The sequence below is a fragment of the Arachis stenosperma genome, chromosome 9, assembly GCF_014773155.1.
Source record: "Arachis stenosperma cultivar V10309 chromosome 9, arast.V10309.gnm1.PFL2, whole genome shotgun sequence".
Classification (NCBI taxonomy): Eukaryota; Viridiplantae; Streptophyta; class Magnoliopsida; order Fabales; family Fabaceae; genus Arachis; species Arachis stenosperma.
This window is the reverse complement of record NC_080385.1, coordinates 38,421,681-38,440,984: the sequence shown is the minus strand read 5'-3', so window position 1 is coordinate 38,440,984 and position 19,304 is coordinate 38,421,681. Positions and strand designations below refer to the sequence as shown.

General features: G+C 38.6%; 3 protein-coding genes across 3 annotated transcripts; all 3 read right to left on the bottom strand.

Moving 5' to 3' along the window:
* Positions 1 to 5,619: 5,619 nt before the first annotated feature.
* Positions 5,620 to 6,060, bottom strand: LOC130949416 (uncharacterized). Its single transcript, XM_057878141.1, has one exon. It carries the CDS (start codon positions 6,058 to 6,060, stop codon positions 5,620 to 5,622), a length of 441 nt encoding a protein of 146 aa, XP_057734124.1.
* Positions 6,061 to 10,522: 4,462 nt separating this feature from the next.
* LOC130947349 (uncharacterized) lies at positions 10,523 to 12,316 on the bottom strand. The gene has a single exon (XM_057876027.1). It carries the CDS (start codon positions 12,108 to 12,110, stop codon positions 10,890 to 10,892), a length of 1,221 nt encoding a protein of 406 aa, XP_057732010.1. The 5' UTR covers positions 12,111 to 12,316; the 3' UTR covers positions 10,523 to 10,889.
* A 477-nt stretch (positions 12,317 to 12,793) lies between these two features.
* LOC130949414 (uncharacterized) lies at positions 12,794 to 16,360 on the bottom strand. Its single transcript, XM_057878140.1, has one exon. It carries the CDS (start codon positions 16,358 to 16,360, stop codon positions 12,794 to 12,796), a length of 3,567 nt encoding a protein of 1,188 aa, XP_057734123.1.
* Positions 16,361 to 19,304: the final 2,944 nt, after the last annotated feature.

Genomic DNA, 19,304 nt, shown 5'->3' with positions numbered 1-19,304 from the left:
CTCATAAAGTAACTGTGTTCAAGAATCAACATACTAAACTAGGAAAATCAATAATACTATCTGAATTCTGAGTTCCTATGGATGTCAATCATTCTGAACTTCAAAGGATAAAGTGAGATGCCAAAACTGTTCAGAAGCAAAAAGCTACTAGTTCCGCTCATCTAATTAGAATCGGAGCTTCACTTGAAACTCTGAGATATTATTGCTTCTTAATTTATTTTTATCCTATTTTATTTATCTAGTTGCTTGGGAACATGCAACAGTTTAAGTTTGGTGTTGTGATGAGCGGATATTTTATACGCTTTTTGGGGGTAATTTCATGTAGATCTTAGTATGTCTTAGTTAGTTTTTAGTATAATTTTATTAGTTTTTAGGAAAAATTTATATTTCTGGACTTTACTATGAGTTTGTGTATTTTTCTGTAATTTCAGGTATTTTCTGGCTGAAATTGAGGGAGCTGAGCAAAAATCTGATTTAGGCTGAAAAAGGACTACTGATGCTGTTGGATTCTGACCTCCCTGCATTCGGAATGGATTTTTTGGAGCTACAGGAGTCCAATTGGTGCGATCTCAATTGGGTTGGAAAGTATACATCCAGGTCTTTCCAGCAATATATAATAGTTCATACTTTGCGCGAAGATAGATGACGTAAACTGGCGTTCAACGCCAGATCCATGTTGTAGTTGGGCGTTTAGCGCCAGAAACAGGTTGCAAGTTGGAGTTCAATGCCAGAAACAGGTTACAACCTGGCGTTCAACTCCAGAAATAGCCCAGGCACGTGAGAAGCTTAAGTCTCAGCCCCAGCACATACCAAGTGGGCCCCAGAAGTAGATTTCTGCACTATCCATCCTAGTTTACTCATTTTCTGTAAACATAGGTTACTAATTTAGCATTTAAACAACTTTTAGAGATTTATTTTGTATCTCATGACATTTTTTCTGAATTTTATACTCTTTGACAGCATGAGTCTCTAAACTCCATTGTTGGGGGTGAGGAGCCCTGCAGCGTCTCGATGAATTAATGCAATTATCTCTGTTTTCCATTCAAACACGCTTGTTCTTATCTAAGATGTTCATTCGCGCTTCACCATGAAGAAGGTGATGATCCGTGACACTCATCACCTTTCTCAATTCATGAACGTGTGCCTGACAACCACCTCTGTTCTACATTAGATTGAATGAGTATCTCTTAGATTCCTTAATCAGAATCTTTGTGGTATAAGCTAGAATTGATGGCGGCATTCATGAGAATCCGGAAAGTCTAAACCTTGTCTGTGGTATTTCGAGTAGGATTCAAGGATTGAATGGCTGTGACGAGCTTCAAACTCGCGATTGTTGGGCGTAGTGACAGACGTAAAAGAATCAATGGATTCTATTCCGACATGATCGAGAAACAACAGATGATTAGCCGTGCTGTGACAGAGCATTTGGACCATTTTCACTGAGAGGATGGGAAGTATCCATTGACAACGGTGACACCCTACATACAGCTTGCCATGGAAGGAGCCTTGCGTGTGTGAAGAGGAGTACAAGAGAAAAACTGAAATAAAAAGGACAAAGCATCTCTAAAACTCCAACATATTCTCCATTATTAAGTAACAATTAATTATTTTATGCCCTTTCACTTTATTTTACAATTGAGACTAAAGAACCCTATTGGTATCCTGACTAAGAATAATAAGATAGCCATAGCTTGCTTCAAGCCAACAATCTCCGTGGGATTCGACCCTTACTCACGTAAGGTATTACTTGGACGACCCAGTGCACTTGCTGGTTAGTTGTGCGGAATTACAAAGTGTGAGTGTAATTTTCGTGCACCAAGAAGAACAAAAGAAAAATAATAAAAAAAGTGAAAAAGAAAAGAAAAAAAAAGCAAATAATAAAAGGGGACAAAATGCCCCAAAGTAAGTGTTGGTATCAATGCATATGTACTGAACTCAAATTTAGGATGCATGAATATGTGAAAAACACAGTTAATAGGAAGTTAGATTTTGCATTTTAATTAAATGGACTGTCTTAAGTTAGGTGAAAAGTTTATGTTAATTAAGGACTCGGATTTTAGTCCACTTGGCCAGATACAATCCTACCTTGACCCTAACCCCATTACAACCCTTAAAAGACCTCTTGATTTATGTATTGGTGCATTAAATTTTTGTTGATTGTTAGATGAAGAACAAGCTATAGAAAGCAAGATTAGTAGAGAATTGAGAGAATTAACCCTAGACACTTGAGAGTTAGAATGATATACACTACCAGTAAGGGTTCAGTGCTTAATTCTATGTTCCCTGCTTTCATGAGCTATCTTCTTCTTGCAAGTTATTTGTATTGTATTTTGTGGTTTGAATTAGTGAAATCCAGTTCATATTTATTCTTAAAGGATTTATTTAATTTTTTACCAAGTAGATAGAATCATTTTAGCATGTAGTTGCATTCACATTCATAGGTTGCATTGCATGAGTCTTGCCTTTCCCTACTCATTTATTTAGTCTCCTTGAGTTTAGCATGAGGACATGCTAATGTTTAAGTGTGGGGAGGTTGATAAACCACTATTTTATGGTTTATATTGTGTTTATTTGAGTGGTTTTATCAAGCTTTTCACCCACTTATTTATATGATTTTCATGTATTTACAATTCCTTCCTAAAAATATCCTATGATTAATAACTTGCTTCCTAAGGACCTTTTAGTTGCATATTTTTATCTTCCTTCGTACCATTCAATACCATGATCTGTATGTTAAGTGTTTCAGGCTTCATAGGGCAGGAATGACGTAAGGAATGAAGAGGAAGCATGCCAAAATGGAAGGAACACAAAGAATTGAGGAGATGACCAGCAAGAAGTCACGCGGTCGCATGGCTCACGCGACCGCGTGAAATAGAAGGAATTACTGCGACGCGCTCGCGTGCCTGACGCGACCACGCGGATTGGAAGCTGCACGAACGACGCGAAAGCGTGGACAACGCGCACGCGTGGTATAAGAAATGCTGAGTGACGCGAACGCGTGGACGACGTGGACGCATCACGTGCGCGATCAGCAAAATTACAGAAGTCGCTGGCGCAGATTCCGGGCCACATTTCAACCCTGTTTTCGGCCCAGAAACACATATTAAAGTCAGGGAACATGCAGAGACTCGACAGGAATTCATATCAGATCATAATTCGATTTTAGGTTTTAGATGTAGTTTTTAGAGAGAGAGAGGTTCTCTCCTCTCTCTTAGGATTTAGGATTAGGATTGTTTCTTCATACCAGGTTCAATAATTTATGTTTCTCTTCTATTTTTGTTTACTCTGAAGCTTTTATTTGTGTTTGATTTATGTTGCCCAATTGGCTTATGAACTTTTCCATGTTAGAATTGACATCTCCATGCAATTTGAGGTATTCCAGACATTTATGATTTTAATTTAGTTTTCTATATTCTTGGCTCTGGTTGATTAATTGGTGACTCTTGAGTTATCAAACTCATCGTGATTGATAATTGTTATTTTTGCTAATTGAATTGAATTCCAATAACTCTAGTCCTTTCTTAGGAATTGACTAGGACCTGAGGATCAAACTAATTAGTCCACTTGACTTTCCTTTGCTTTAGTAAAGGTTAACTAAGTGGGATTAAAACTCAATTCTCATCACCATCAATAAGGATAACTAGGATAGGACCTCCAATTTCTCATATCTTGCCAAGAGTTTATTTTACACTTATTATTTATTTTACTTGTCAATTAACATACTTCTCCCTTACTTTCAAAACCCCCAATTTACAAGACTCATAACCAATAATAAGAACATACCTCCCTACAATTCCTTGAGAAGACGACCCGAGGTTTGAATACTTCGGTTATCAATTTATTTAGGGGTTTGTTACTTGTGACAACCAAAACGTTTGTAAGAAAGGACTTTTGTTGGTTTAGAAGCTATACTTGCAACGGAAATTTATTCTGAATTCTAGACCACGCAAAACATTTCATTCAATAAGCATATATGTAATCATACTTAGCCATAATTCAATAATGGCTCCGCCATAATTCGGCAATAACTCAGCCATCCGGCTCATAATTCAATCCATAACCAGCCAATTCATTAACAATCACAGCCCTTCGGTTCATGGCATATAAAGCACTTCTACCACCATCCTCCGTAACTCATACAATCATCGTTAATCATCATTGATCATTAATTCTCCCATTTCTTCATTCACAAGTTACCACATTTCCTAGCTCATTCTCATTGCTAAGCATATCATAAGATTTTAAGACATAAGGGGTGAGATCGGAGGCTTAGAAGTATGAAATTTGGCTTTGAAAACTCAAAAATCAACCTTGGGGTGAAAACAGGGTCATGTGTGCGCGTCGTCCACGCGCATGCGTGGAAAGCCAAAAAGTATCGTGACGCGTATGCGTCGTCCATGCCTGCGCGTACGCATAGGTGCGTTTTGTTCCCCACGCACAAAACCAGCGCAATTTCCGCACAACTCTCGGGAAATTTGGTTGGGCAATTAATTCAGCACATCGACGCGTTCACATCGGTCAGACGCACGCGTGGGTAGTGAACATTTGAAAACTACGCATGCTCGTTGGCCACGCCTACACGTGAGAGTGCATTTTGCCAAAAATTTTACTAAGTTAAAACGCTGTAGAATTCACAATTTCAAACCCCAATCTTCCGACGGGCATAACTTCTCCGTTTCAAATCATTTTTCACCCAATCTTTGAATGGCATAAACATCCCGGATCCAATTTCATTTCTAAACAAGTTTGGCTCAATTCGGGGATCCGGAGTCCAATTTATGCTCCGTCAAAGTATGCCCAAAAACCACATTTTCATACAAAATCACAAGGTGCCATTTTCAAAACAAACCAATTCCAACCCTTTTCAAAATCAACCAAAACATGCCAAAAATCAACCTCAAGCCTCCTCAACTCATATGTTAACATTTTTATCAAAAAACACAAATCACCAACCCACCATTTTAACCAATCTCAATCTAATAACTCAAACACATTATCACATCATACATCCTTCCTCATACCAATTTCTAACAACACTATTTCCAATCAACCATTATTACATACAATCAATATCATTCTCACCATCAATATGGTTTCACCCACAATTCAACATCAACCAATCATTAAACATATCTCAAAACATGCATAGCTCTCATGCACCATACCATCATAATACCAATTTTTCAATATTCACATACATAACCACACAATTTATTTCAACCATTCAACAACATCAACTATTCAAATCCTATCTTTGGGCCTCTAGCCTAAGTTTTCACACCACATTACATTTTGGATATAGGAAACCGAGACCATACCTTAGCCGATTTCCTCGCTCAACCCGGAGCACTTCCAAATCACTTTTCCACAAGCTCTCAAGGCTTTAACACCTCCAAGAACAGATTTTTAGCACAGTAAAGTCCTTTTCCAAGCTTTCCAAAATCTCAATCAAGCTTCAATATTCATATACACACTACCTAAGCCACAATTATCATATCCAAACACAATAACTCAATACCCAAACATCATAAACCCATAAATTCTATTAGGGTTGAGAATCTTACCACACCCAAGGATCAAGGAGACAAGATTAAGCCTCTCCTTCAAGCTAGTTGGATCCTATAACATCAAAGAGCCAAAAATCTCAACACCGGCTTGACTCCATACCACTTTGACTAACGAAACATCTTTTCTACGCAACCATTTGATACTCGTATCGTCAATTCTGACCGGAGCCACTGGAAGCATCAAATCTTCTTTTAATTGAACAGATTTAGGTTCTAGCACATGGCTAGAATCAGGAGTATACTTCCGAAGCTGCGATACGTGAAATACGTCGTGCAGGTTTGAAAGGTGGGGTGGTAGAGCCATCCGATACGCCACTGGTCCAACCCTCTCCAGTATCTGGAATGGACCGATATATTGAAAATTCAACTTCTTCGCTTTGATTGCCCTACTTACTCCTGTGGTTGGAGTAACTTTAAGAAAAACATGGTAGCTTTTAAATGTCGGGTCCTCGTAAACAAACAGAGGGTCAAACTCATAGAATATTACTTTCATATCCTTTTGAAGGGAGTGAGAATGCGTAAGAATTTGGGAGTTCTTAAAGGTCGGGGTTGTTATTTAAATTTATTATTTTCGTATTATTACTAGTCGATAGTGCTTGATCATAAGATATAAGAATAACAGATAACAAGAAACACAGAGTAATAGTAAATAAATAGGGAATGTAGAAGTGAAAACAACAAGTAAACACACACAAATACATAAAGTATAACAGAAAAATATGTGGCAAACAAGTATGATGCATGTCTGATCCTAGTGCAGGTCATGAGCTGAAGTGTCAGTTTCTACCTGCCCTCGACATAACCCAGTAGCCAGTTCGGGTAAGGCTTTTCCAAAGCAAAACCAAATTAAGCATGTTGGCAATATCTCTGTAAACAACTCTCTTACAGGAACAGCTCTGAGGCTGAGTATTCATGTCATACCTCTGTAAGTGACCACGCCTTACAGGAACAGTTGTTATTTGAGTGTGCATATTTGTTTGGTTTCCTTAACTACATATTTCTGTAACTGCTAATTGTAATACCTGCTATAATTGTTCTCTATTTGTGTTTGATTATTGTTTGTGTTTGCTATCACTGAGAGACATGAGACTTGAGATTAAAGATGATTTATGACTATAAGAATGAATAAAATTAGTGGTAGTTTAGAATATGCTAAACTCAGTGAATTAACCTTGTATTGATTATTAATTTTGACTAACATTACCAAACTAAATATTGAATTACTGAATTAAACAATCATGATATTGAGAGTAATGACGATTGATCAACTGTGAGATTGGATATAAAAATGCTCAGATGTATTAAGAAGAACTGAGATTAGAAATCACTGGTATAGTTGCTAATTTAATATATTGAGCCTATTTGGACTAGAAAGAATTTTAGGCTTGAATTTTATGAGTTTGGAGACTAGAATTATCTAGTGGGTTCATGTAGTTTTACATAGTCTCTACTTTGAACTATTATCCTACTAGAAACCTTCAACTTCTCATCGTTGTGGAAATTGTTGATTTTTCAGATAACAAGATGTAACATATCTCGTTGAGAGTGTGAGACTCGTTGGTGAAGAAAAATAGATTTTATATTTGAAGATTAATCTGTACTTAGCATATTTTTTCACTATTGAACATGTATTTATATACTTTTCTCTTAGAGGTTTTGTTTTGGAGAAACAGAATTGTATTTTTGTACTTCTAATTTTGTAATATATTCTAGCCGGCCTTGTTTTTGATGGTCGAGAATAGTGATTATTGTGTATCTTATTCTGAAATCTATGTATATATACATATTCTACTTTGATATACGACGTTTGCTTGTTTTAACATTTTTCATATGTAAGTATCGGTCATTCGATATTTTAATTTCTCACGGTCTCCTATTTATGATGTTATTCTTCTATATCTATATCTATATGTATATTTTGTTTTTAGGCGTCGTAATGCCTCACCACCTCTTATTTACGACTATAGCATAAGGCTTTATGTGGTAGGGTGTTACAAAATATACCATTGACGGCTTAATTTTTAAAAAGTTTAGGATCAATTCAACAATAATACATGACACCTATGTCTGATTTGCTTGTGTTAAAGGTTGTTCTTGTGAAATTGTTACTAAATTCATCCTAAATTTTTTGAAAAATTAGCTGCCAAGAGTATATTTGATACAAATAAAAAAATTTTAAGACAAAATTGAAACAAAATAAAACTTAGGCATATTTTTAAAACTTTTAACAAATTTCAAGAATAAAAAATAGAGGAGTGCTAAGGGGTCAGCAGAATTTGTGATGTGTAGCCACCAATTAACCATCATCAGTATTTTTAATGGTGGGAGATGACATCTAATAGTGTAAAATTACTTATTTTTCTTTTAATGGTTAAGTACCGGCCAAATTTTAAATAAAAGTGCTGGCCCTAGACTTTCTCTAAAAAATATACTTTACCTTATTAATATTGTTTTGCCATTATAAACCTTTATTTAAATTTTTTTAATTCATTTTTTTCATATATAAATTGAATATACTTTACATTTATTAATCAGTTATGTGATTATGTTCAAATAAATTGAATTGATTTTTTTTTTAAAAAATAATTCAAATTGCATTGTGAATACTAGGGTGCACATGTCCCGGTTTAAAGATCTGGTTCGATTCCGAACATTTTTAAGGGCTAATTTTATGTGATTTTACTGGGTCTAGGATCGGGTAAAGGTCTCAAAAATAGACCCGATTATTATTTCGGATCGAATCCGAGTTAAGGCGAATCTAGCTTCACCTGACTCATGTGTACTCTAAGAATACTAAAAATGGTATATATGTCTTAAATTAATTTCAATATTATATTATATTAATTTCGGTAACAAATTTTTTCTTTATAAATAAATGCATCATAAATAAGTTTCTTTATAAATAAGTTTCGTTATAAATTATTGAAACTTTAAAGATTTAATTTTCACCTAGTTTAAATTCGGTATAATTGTGACCCAAAAATATTTAGGTTTCATCGAGTTTAAAGCCGAGTTAGAGTCTAACAAATAGACTCAATATATATTTAGAGACAGATCTAAATTAGGATAAACTCAGTTTCATCCTACCCATAAATACCCCTGACGAATACACCTATTCATACGGCTGAAGTGTGCTTGGGGTGAACTTTATTTTTTCATTTGGAATCACTAATAGGTAAAGGACTGAACCAACCAATATATAGGATGGAGCAAAATTATAACAAGAAAGTGAAAAAATGAAAAGTGAGGGCAAAGAAATGGAAGTACAATTACACCCTCCCTATTCCCCAATAAAAGCAGAATCCAAGTTAAAAAAGAAACAAACAAACGATAACAAACGACGTTGGTGGAGGAATAACATGAACAGAAAAGATAGATCTTTCTCTTTAGGATGACCAAAGAAGCATGTCTTTCTTTTACGGGAACAAAGAATATTTTTTTTATTTAATTAGCCAAAATCCAAGATAAGTTATTAGTGTCCGTATAGCATCAGCATATGAAAAGGACTTAGCCACTTGGGTCCTCCCATATTCATTAACTCAGTTTTCACTCGCTGCATTTTTTGAAAGTTTTTCATGCCATCTAATTTTGATGTAGCGTCAAGTGTAATTTTACACCGGTATTCAATTACTTAACGTTATATCAGTAAAAATAATGATCTTTTGTATTAATTACATAAATAATCATCTAAAAAAATGGATATAATTATACGACGATGTAAAACGCTTTATTATCAGTATCAAAATTTAATTTTTTTTTAATAATCAACAGAACATAATGCAAAAATAAAAAGAAAAAACTATAGAGATATATTTAATGTGTACTTTTATATATAACGTAATTGTAGTTATTTTTAGAACACGTTAAATATTATATAATTATAAGATCGTTAAGTATTTCTCATGAGTAATGATGGGGAGACAAATAATTACATGTTGCTAAAATATATTTAAAACAATAAAACATACTCTAAAAGTACTTTTAGTTATTTATTCATGAGATTTTACATAACTTTTAAATATTCTTAATGATCGTGAATATCTCATAAATAAGTATTAAATATACTCCAAATATATGAAATATTTCTCACAACTGGATGATAGAGAAGAATTTTCAATTGAAGGGAGAATACAGGATATAAATAACTCTTAAGAAAATGGACCATGCTTTTGAGATTTAATGGGTTCCATTGCAACTTTTCAACTTATGCTGCTACCAGCTAACTTATAAGCAAGTCAATATCATGTAATCTCAATCTAACTTTATGTCCACATCACATCGCTCATAGATTTTGCGAGCTCATAGATTTTGAGAAAATCATTTTCCTATAATGCTCGATCATGGTATAATTATAACGCTTGCATCTAACACCATTGGGGTCCCAAAAGAAATAAAGGTGGAAGTGGAACTCAGGTATAGCCGTATAGTAATCTCATCTACCGCCAAGATCCCGACACAACCATCTTCAATCTCATGCAATTAACCCATATACAACCAACAATGGGGACATGCCAAAATGCTAAAAAACACCACAAGAAAGAAGCATCTTTCAGATTGTGTGTTATATTTGTGTGGTGTAATACGGTGTGGGTTCGTTCGTTCTTGCAAGTGCAAACGTAGCTGTAGCGCGCACTTCAACAATTTCCATGGGATGGGGCCTAATCAGTAATCACAACTAATAGGGATCCCCCACACCACGTGTATTCTGTAATCCCCCCCCCCCCCCCCCCCCCACCTTATTAGATTGATTCTTAGATACCCTTTTCGATGATATTATTGTAACATTATAATATGATAACAACAATATTAATCCAATACAAAATTAGCATAGGCGTCACTAGGATAACGACTTTGACAAGGCCTAATTGAGTTTAACTTAATTTAATCTCGCATATTATGAACTTGGAGATTTTACTATTTTTCCCCCAAAAGATCAGGACAGAAAGGCAAGTGTGTGAATAATATATAAACTTGAGTCACTGCATAGAAACTGTGTATATAGTAAATACAATACACAGTATATTATACATAATTTAATCAGCGTCACCCTCATCTACAAGTAAAGATGGCGAATCAAGAAACCTCCATGCTTCAGTTTCTTCTTTTTCACCAACTCCCTGGATAGGTTCTACCCTATGATACAGACAGCATAGCCCAACAAATCTGAGCTATTCCATTCCAAAATGATCTTCATAATAATAATAATAATAATAATAATAATAAAGATAGTAATAATAATAGTAGTAGTAATAATAATCTGTACAATTTATGGGGAAAAAACCCAAGCCAACAAACATGGAGGTTTGTTTAGGTTTCTAAATTTTACCGGGAGGAAACAGGGTTTAAGGCTCTAGCGAAGCCATTCATGGCTCCATACCCCTTAGAACTAAAACCCAAGCACCCTAGAAGGCCCTGGCGGTAGGGCAAAAAGGTCTTTTTCCTCAACTCTTCAGCCTGGGCTCTGTTGGCTTTATAGTGCAACTCGTGCGGCGAAGGCGGCACCCGCCTCTTCCCAACGACGCCGTTCGTGGGCTTCCCAGTCACTCTCTTGGCCCAAGACCTCTGCGTCTCGCTACTACTACTATTATTACCGTTGTTGGAGAGGTTCGGTTTCTTTTCCTTTGTAGGAGAGAATGTTATGGTAGACCAGAACTTATTGTTACTCCTTCCCTCACTCTTGCTCCTCAGAAAGTCCTTCAGGAAAACCCACCGCTTCGAGCTCCTTCCCGCAGACGACGATCTTGAAGACGATCCCGAACCTAAACCCGACCCTGAAACCGAAGGTGTCGCCTCCAAACCAGAACCCGAACCGGAACCCTCCATGTTGTTGCTCTCTGTTTCTAACGAACCGTTACTATCTTTGTTAATATTTTCATTGTTGTTCTGGTTTCTCCTTGGGCTCTTCTCGGGCTCTGATGGGCCGTTATCCTCCTCGATCTCGGCCCACTCCATGTGCGCGTTGCTTCTAAGAGGTGACATGGATCTGGTCCTTCTCCGAAGGGACTTATCGCGAAGCCTCAGATCCCTTCCTCGAACAACAACAAGTTTAGCTTCCGCAACTTCATCGCTATTTTCTTCGTTCTCTTCTTCTTCGTCCAGATCCAGCAAGGGAGCGAGGACCTGAGGGCGTTCCAGGTGGCAGGAGAGTTTCATAGGCCGGATCTGGCCGTTCAGGAAGAGCTCGTCTGCCGAGCTCATCGAACCGGGCCCGGTTGGACCGGAGGACCCGAAATGGGCGGAGAACTCGAACTCGTAGCCCATTGGAACCGAAGACGAGGAGGAGGAGTGGTTTGCTTGGTAGGAGGAGGAAGCGGCGGTTATCGCGAAGTGTAACGGGCTGGCGGGTGCGCTGTAGAAGAAGCCGGAGACTGGTGGTCCTCGGCCCGGGCTTGAGGGTGCGCTGACGTATGGGGTTGAGCAGTTGCTGTCGTAGGCGTCGTCGAAGACGGAAGTGAAGGATTCTTCAGTGTTATTGTTGCTGCTGCTTGTTGGGTTGGAAGGTTCTAGAACATCTTTGGTGGGGGTTGGTTTGGGGAGTTCCATTGTTAATGGTGACAGCGTTGGAGTGTGAAAGAAGGATGGAGAGGGAGAGAGAAGAAGGAGAAGAAAGAAGAAAGGGAGGGAAGGGGAGAGTGGTGGATGACCTTTGTAAGGTCTGTGAAAACTGACCTGACGGCAATGCACACAAAATAATGTGTAATAATAATGTTAAATTAGTATTATTATGATGGGGGTGCCATGTGGGTTATGGTTTTGCCCTTGTTTCTGTCCTTTTATTATCGTGAGTTGCCATTGTTTTCATTATTGTCTCCCTGACTCCCCATGGTCCCTACTCCCTAATCCCATGCTTCACTTCCATTTATGGAGAAACCAGAAAATTTAAGAAGCGATTAAAATTGTGAAAGGCCGGTATCGTGCATCCTTGTGGAAAACCGAACTAGAGGTTGGATGGATGGGTGAAAGAATAAATGATGAGAGCTCACCTTAAAAAGGTTGCTTTTCTTATGAGAAAAATAAGAGTTTTTTTTTTTTTTTTTTTTTGGACATGGCCATGGGCCAGAAGAACAAACCTAGCCTAGACCCAGAATCCGAAACTCCCAAACCCAGAAACCAAACCCGAACCCGCACATCTCACACACCCCCGGCCCGACCAAACCCAGAACCCTAAGCAACCTCACGATCTTCTTCTTCCTTCCGATGATTGCGTCTTTGCCTCCTTGAGAAAATTACGGTGCTGCTGCGGGCCGTACAGATTTACCAGCTTGGATTCTCTCGCCACTCGTTGTGTGTGTCCCGTCTTCATCCGGCGCTAGTTCTCCTCTTCGCTGAAGCTCCCCCTGCTGCCGTTGAGCACGTCCTAAGTTTGCTGAATTCTCAACCACGTTGTAACCATTGCTCCACTTGTGCTGAGAGAGCATCTGCCCAATATGAGTTGAGTATTCGTTCCCTTTGTTGCGGGTGTTTGTGTTATTGAACGTGTCTCTGCTGGTGGGTTTCGTTTGCGGAGTTGAAACCGGGTTGAGGAGTCGCAGATTCCCTTGAGTTGCATGGTTGTTCCAGGTTTCCCTTTCCACCCGCCCAGGTAATCCTTCGTCTCTTTGATTTCCTTGAGGGTTGGTTGAACTTGAAACCTGATTGCCTTGAATTCGATTGCGTTGATTGTTCTGAAGAATTGCGAATCCTGCCTCTGTTATGATAATATTCATGATCTGTGTAGGCGGATTGAAAGTCCATTGCCTCTGTAGCTGATTTACTGCTGCCATCGCTGCCAGTTGGTGAGCTAAGGTGTTGCCTTCTCGTGGAGTCCAAGTAGCTCCCACATCCGGCGCCTCTTCCAGCAGTTGCAGAATGTCCCTGATAATTGCATCTGCTTCAGCTAAAGGAGATCTTGCCTTGATCGCTTGAACCAAAGGTAAACAATCTGATTCAATTATGCAGTTCCTTATATGTAGATTTCTTGTGAGAATAAGAGCTTCTCTGTATGCTTGTGCTTCTGCTGCTAAAGCTGATATTGATTTGAATTTTGATGAAGCTCCGGTTATGATTTTGCCTTCCCAGTCCCTGAGCACTGCTGCTGTTGTTGCGATTCCTGTCTCCCTTTGGAAAGCCGCGTCTATGTTTATTTTTATCTTGTTGCGGGGTGGAGGCCTCCAGGTAATCCTCCGCTTCTCTGCATTCCTATCTGCCCTGGCTTTAATGTCTTTGTTGAGATCTTTTGTTGCATTATAATATTCTGTTGCAATCTGTTCTGAATGAATTATTGTATTTTGTGGATTGAGTTTCTTTTGCTGGAATATGTGCTGGTTCCTAGCTTTCCAAATGCACCAACAAACACATCCTAATTTCCACAAAATTTTGTCTTGTTCATCTCCTGCCAGTTTCTTAATTTTGTCAGTTGTGTTTATCAACCAATTTTCAAAAGATTTGACCTCATAAGCCGTAGGCACGATTTGAATACTAGATCCAAACCAAACCGCTCTCGTCCACGGGCATAATAGCAACACATGTTCTATTGTCTCATCTTGTTCATGACATATGCTGCATTTGGGAGTGAGAGTAATTTTGCGTTGATATAAGCTCGCGTTTACTGGCAGAATTCCATGTGCTGCTTTCCAAAGAAACATTTTAACCTTCTCCGGTACCGGTAATCTCCAAATCCTCTCCCAAATCTCCTTCGAATTCTGACTTGTTGAAGCTTTGCCTAGTGTTGCGACTTCCATTGTGTCCTTCTCCTCCTTCGCTGCCTGATATCCTGATTTGACTGAATATTCTCCGTCATTCCTATACGGCCAAACCAAATGATCATTCTTGTTGATCAAACTAATGGGCGTTCTTGTTATCAGCTCAATCTCATTTCGATGAAAAATTTTTCGAATTTTGTCTAAATCCCATCCCTCGCCCTCTCTTATTAGCTCGCTCACTTTTCTATGTTGATTTTCTCCGACTCTCCTCAACTTGTCTATTCCTACCACCCAATTATCTTTCCAGATATCTATCCCTGCTCCATTTCCTACACTCCACCTTCCTTTCCTTCTGAGAAAATCTCTACCCTCTAACATACTCCTCCAAATCCATGATGCATTGCCTCCTCTTTCCGCTTCCCATAGGCTACAATTTGGATAGTATATGGCCTTTAGAATCCGAGCCCATATTGCATCTTCCTCCTTTACCAGTCTCCAAGCTTGCTTAGCCAAGAGTGCTATGTTTTGGCATTCGAAATCTTTAAATCCTAAGCCTCCGTTTAATTTGCTCCTGGTCATATTTGTCCAGCTCTTCCAGTGAATGCTTCTTTCCTTACCGTTCTTAGTCCACCAGAATTTTGCAATTAATGATCCCATTTTCCTGCAAAAAGACTTTGGAAATTTGATGATGTTCATGGCATAGACCGGAATCGCTTGTATAACTGCCTTAATCAGAACCTCCTTTCCCGCTTGATTTAAGAGTTTCTCCTTCCATCCTTGCATTTTATCTAGTATTTTTTCTTGAATCCACTCTAGTGCTTTGTTCTTGGATCTCCCCCATGTTGCTGGTAATCCTAGGTATTTTCCTGGCTCTTCCCATGACGCCATTCCGGTGATTTCTTCAATATTAACTCTCTTCTGAATCGATACTTGGCTTCCAAAGATCAGTCCAGATTTTTCTCTATTTATTCTCTGTCCTGAAGCCTCTGTGTATTTGTTTATGATCTGAATTAATTGATAAATCTCCTCTTCTTGCGCACCTGCAAAAATGATACAATCATCAGCGAATAGCAAATGGGTTAAAACTGGTGCTGTTGGAGCTAATTTTATTCCTGAAATCAGGTTATCCTTCAATGCCCTTTCCATGAGAATAGTAAGGCTTTCCGCTGCTAAGATAAAGAGATATGGCGATAGTGGATCTCCCTGTCTAAGTCCCCTTTGCGGTTGGATCTTGGCCGATAATTTTCCATTAATTTTAAATCTATAATTGGCACTCTTAACACAACTCATCATCAGCTTCACCCATTCTGTACTGAAGCCAAACTTTTCCATGACCTTTTGCAAAAAATTCCATTCCAATCTGTCATAAGCCTTATTCATATCCAATTTGATGGCTATATCATTACTTCCGTGATTTCCTTTTCTGTTTAATTTGTGAAACACTTCCTGCACTACAACTATATTGTCCTGTATGAGCCTTCCTTTTATGAAAGCACTCTGAACCGGAGATATGACAGAATCAAGCACTTTCCTCAATCTTCCAACTAATACCCTTGTTACAATCTTGTAAATGAAGTTACAGCAGCTGATGGGTCTGAGTTGATTGAGACTCTCCGGTTGCCTCACTTTCGGAATTAAAACCACAGTTGTTTCTCCTATCTCCTCTGGTAAGCTGCCTTCTTCAAAAATCTGCCTCACCACGCCACACACTTCTTTCTTTAGAATATCCCAATGATTTTGGTAGAAAAGTCCATTTAACCCATCAGGACCCGGGGCTTTTAAGCTTCCCATGCTAAAGACTGCTTCCTTGATTTCCTCATCTGTGATCTTTGCCATTAGGTTATCATTCATCTTACCCGTGACCCTTATAGGTATATGTTTTAAGCATTCTTCCATGTTCCTATCCCCTTCCGAGGTGAACAGTTTGGCAAAATGTGTTTCTACTAGTCTCATGATTTCTGTTTCTCCCTGTATCCAATGCCCAGCCTCATCTTTTAGTTTATCAATTCTGTTCCGCATTCTTCTTTGCCCCCAGTATTTTTCTTCTTGCCTCCAAAGATCATTTATCTGGTTCTTCAATTCTTTCTCTCTTTTTTGATCCCTGTCCGTCATATCACCTTTTTGTAGCTGAAGTAACTCGTTCTTCTTTTTTTCTAATTCTTTGTCTGCTCTTTTGAACTCTCTTTTGCTCCACTCCGTCAGTTCCCTTATGCATCTACCCCTCTTTTTGATGAATTGATTCCAGCAGTTTCTATTTCCATCATCCTGCTGCCAGCTTCTCCTAATAACCTCTTCACATTCCACATGCTCAGTCCAAAAGGCCTCATACCTGAATTTTTTTTTATCCTAATTTTCGGCTGTGTTTCCAAAATTAAGGCACAATGATCCGAACTTATGGCCGGAGCAGCTTTTAGAACAACATTCTGATGTAGACTAAGCCATTTCCAATTCACTAATACCCTATCTAGTCTTTCCCTAGTGACAAAGTTATTTCTTGGGTTGCTGTACCATGTGAACCTACTTCCTTTAAGATCAATATCTATTAAACCATTATCATCTACAAATTTTCTGAAGGTATCCAAATAAATCTTTGGTTGAGGATGAAGGCCTACCTTTTCATCTTGACTTAGGATATCATTGAAATCTCCCAAAACAGCTTGAGGTTCTTCATTGTTTCTATTACTTACCGTGAGCTCCTGCCAGAGTTTCCTTCGCTTTTGAAAAATTGGGTTGCCATACACAAAAATACCCTGCCATTTCATAACATTATTGATATTAATATTTGCTTTAATATAATTATCACACCACTCATAAACATCAATATTTATATTGGATTTCCAGAGCAAACATAGCCCACCGGACAAGCCCCGGGGTTCTACACAAAAAAACTTGTCAAAATTCAACATTCTTCTTATCCTACTCATTCTTTCTTGACTGGCCCTGGTTTCCATTAAAAACACTATAAGCGGCTTTACTTTTTTACAAAGGTTATACAACTCAGAAATTGTCGGGGCAGCCGCTACTTCCCGACAATTCCAACTGATGATACTCATGGCTGAGGGTGGGGCTTGATAAGGCCCGCCTCCTCAGCCATCTGCATTTCAGTAATCTGACCAGTGACAAACCTAGCTAACTGATACTCCCCTGAACCATTGGAATTGTTGCTGTTCTTTGTTTTCTTGGGTTCTCTATCCTCTTGTTCCTCTTGTCTCTCTCTGTAAGTTAGCATTGGAATCTGTTTGGTTTCTCGTTTTCTCTTCAGATTCAGATTCAGTTCCAATTTCTTTGCAAGTCGCATCTCCCAATCTGTCTGTGCTTCCGCTTCCTTTTCTTCATCTTCATCACTTGCTAATTCAACATAATAGATATTATCCCCTAGCTTTGTTTTTTGGTACTCTCCTTGATGTTCTGTCATTTGATCTTCTTTGGATAGTCTTCCATTAGCATTCTCCTCTGTTTCCCCCTTCAGAAGTTCTTGTTCCTCTTTTTCCTCTGTTCTGGCTACACATTCCTGTTTATCCAGCTTCCTTGCTAACATAAGCCTTTTTAATTCTTGGCCCATAGTTTCCTTTCCTTTTTTTCCTGGGCCCATTCTCCAATCATCTATTTTATAGCTATTCACTTCTTCTCTTTCCATTGCATACTTATTTAGCCCATTTTTTCCCGCAATCCTTACTTGCTGGTGTGAAGCCCCTGTATTAGGCCCAATATCCCTTGCTTGACCAATTCCATCTGATTCCTTTTCCTGATTCCTCCTTTGTTGCATCTGGGCCTTTTTGAAATTGGCCCATTCATTCTTCCTCTCTCTTATCTCTTCAATCAGATTGCTAATCTTATAGGCTGCTTGTAGGTCATGATGAGTATCCCCCTCTTCCTGAAAATCAGGGATTCTTGGTACTTCTTCTACCTGCTCCTCTGCATCTGCCATCTCTTCTTCTCTCTTCATTTGGTTTTCCCAGACACTTTCCTCCCGGATTTTCTGCTGCGGAACTCTTTCTGACCTCATCCTACTCTCTTCAGAGCTTCGTTCATCGCTACTCTCTCTCCCCGGGTTCCTTGGTTCACGCGCCTGCATCTCCCCATCCTGATTCCGTCCTCTTTGGTTTTGGGTACCTCCTCCCATGGTTGATCTTGTTCGACCCTGAGTTGCTCCCAGTCCCGGTGCATATTTATTCTTTGTAGGATCCCAGAATGCCATGGCTGTTGGATTCTTGCATGACTTCTTTTCATGCCCTAGTATGCCACAGTTAAAGCAGTAGCTGTCCGGCAGTCTCTCATACTTGAAAAAAATCCACAATGGAGGCAGACTCTCTCTCTCTAACCAGAATCCTGTTGGTAATGCCTTTGTGATGTCGATGCTCACCCTAATTCTCAGGTATGGCTTTTTGAGGACTCCCTCTGTCTTTGGTTCTTCAGCTTCGACTAAGACTCCTAACATTTCTCCGATAAGCCTAGCAGTTTCTTTCTCCATGAATTCAAGTGGTATGCCATGAACTTGAATCCAGAATTCCATAAAGTCATGGTCAACTTCAAAAACAGACTCGCCATCCCTCCACAACCTGAGATTAATCATATTACCTTTGACATTCCATGGTCCATTCTGAATGATCTGCAACCCTTTCTTCCTGTCTTTAAAGCTGAAAAGTATCTTCTTTCTTCCAATATCTGTAACTGCCACTCCTTGAGGGTTTCCCCACATTCCCAGTAAGGCATTTTTGCAGGTTTTGAAGTTTATCTCCTTATCACTTATTAGCTTTCCCACCACGTTTAAGCAATCTTTCTTATATCCCATTTCTCCCGGCTTGTTGAGCTTTATGACTTTACCTTCAATGTTGTTCATTTTGAATGTTGATGTAGAGAAGGTTCTGTGTTACAGGTTTAGAGTTTAATATGGGAAATGTATTGTGTTTCAGGTTTCAGTGGTTTGATGGTTCAAGGAAGATGAGAATTATGTAGAAATGTGGATTTGATTGTTGAAAACAAGGTTGAGAATAAACTCCCTTAAAATTGGAGAAGAACCCGAAGTTCTTTAAAGACTCTCCTATTGAGAGAAACC

Excerpts from the sequence above, each read along its gene's own strand:
- LOC130949414 (XM_057878140.1), bottom strand. The coding sequence starts at position 16,360 with ATGACGGACAGGGATCAAAAAAGAGAGAAAGAATTGAAGAACCAGATA.
- LOC130947349 (XM_057876027.1), bottom strand. The coding sequence starts at position 12,110 with ATGGAACTCCCCAAACCAACCCCCACCAAAGATGTTCTAGAACCTTCC.
- LOC130949416 (XM_057878141.1), bottom strand. The coding sequence starts at position 6,060 with ATGAAAGTAATATTCTATGAGTTTGACCCTCTGTTTGTTTACGAGGAC.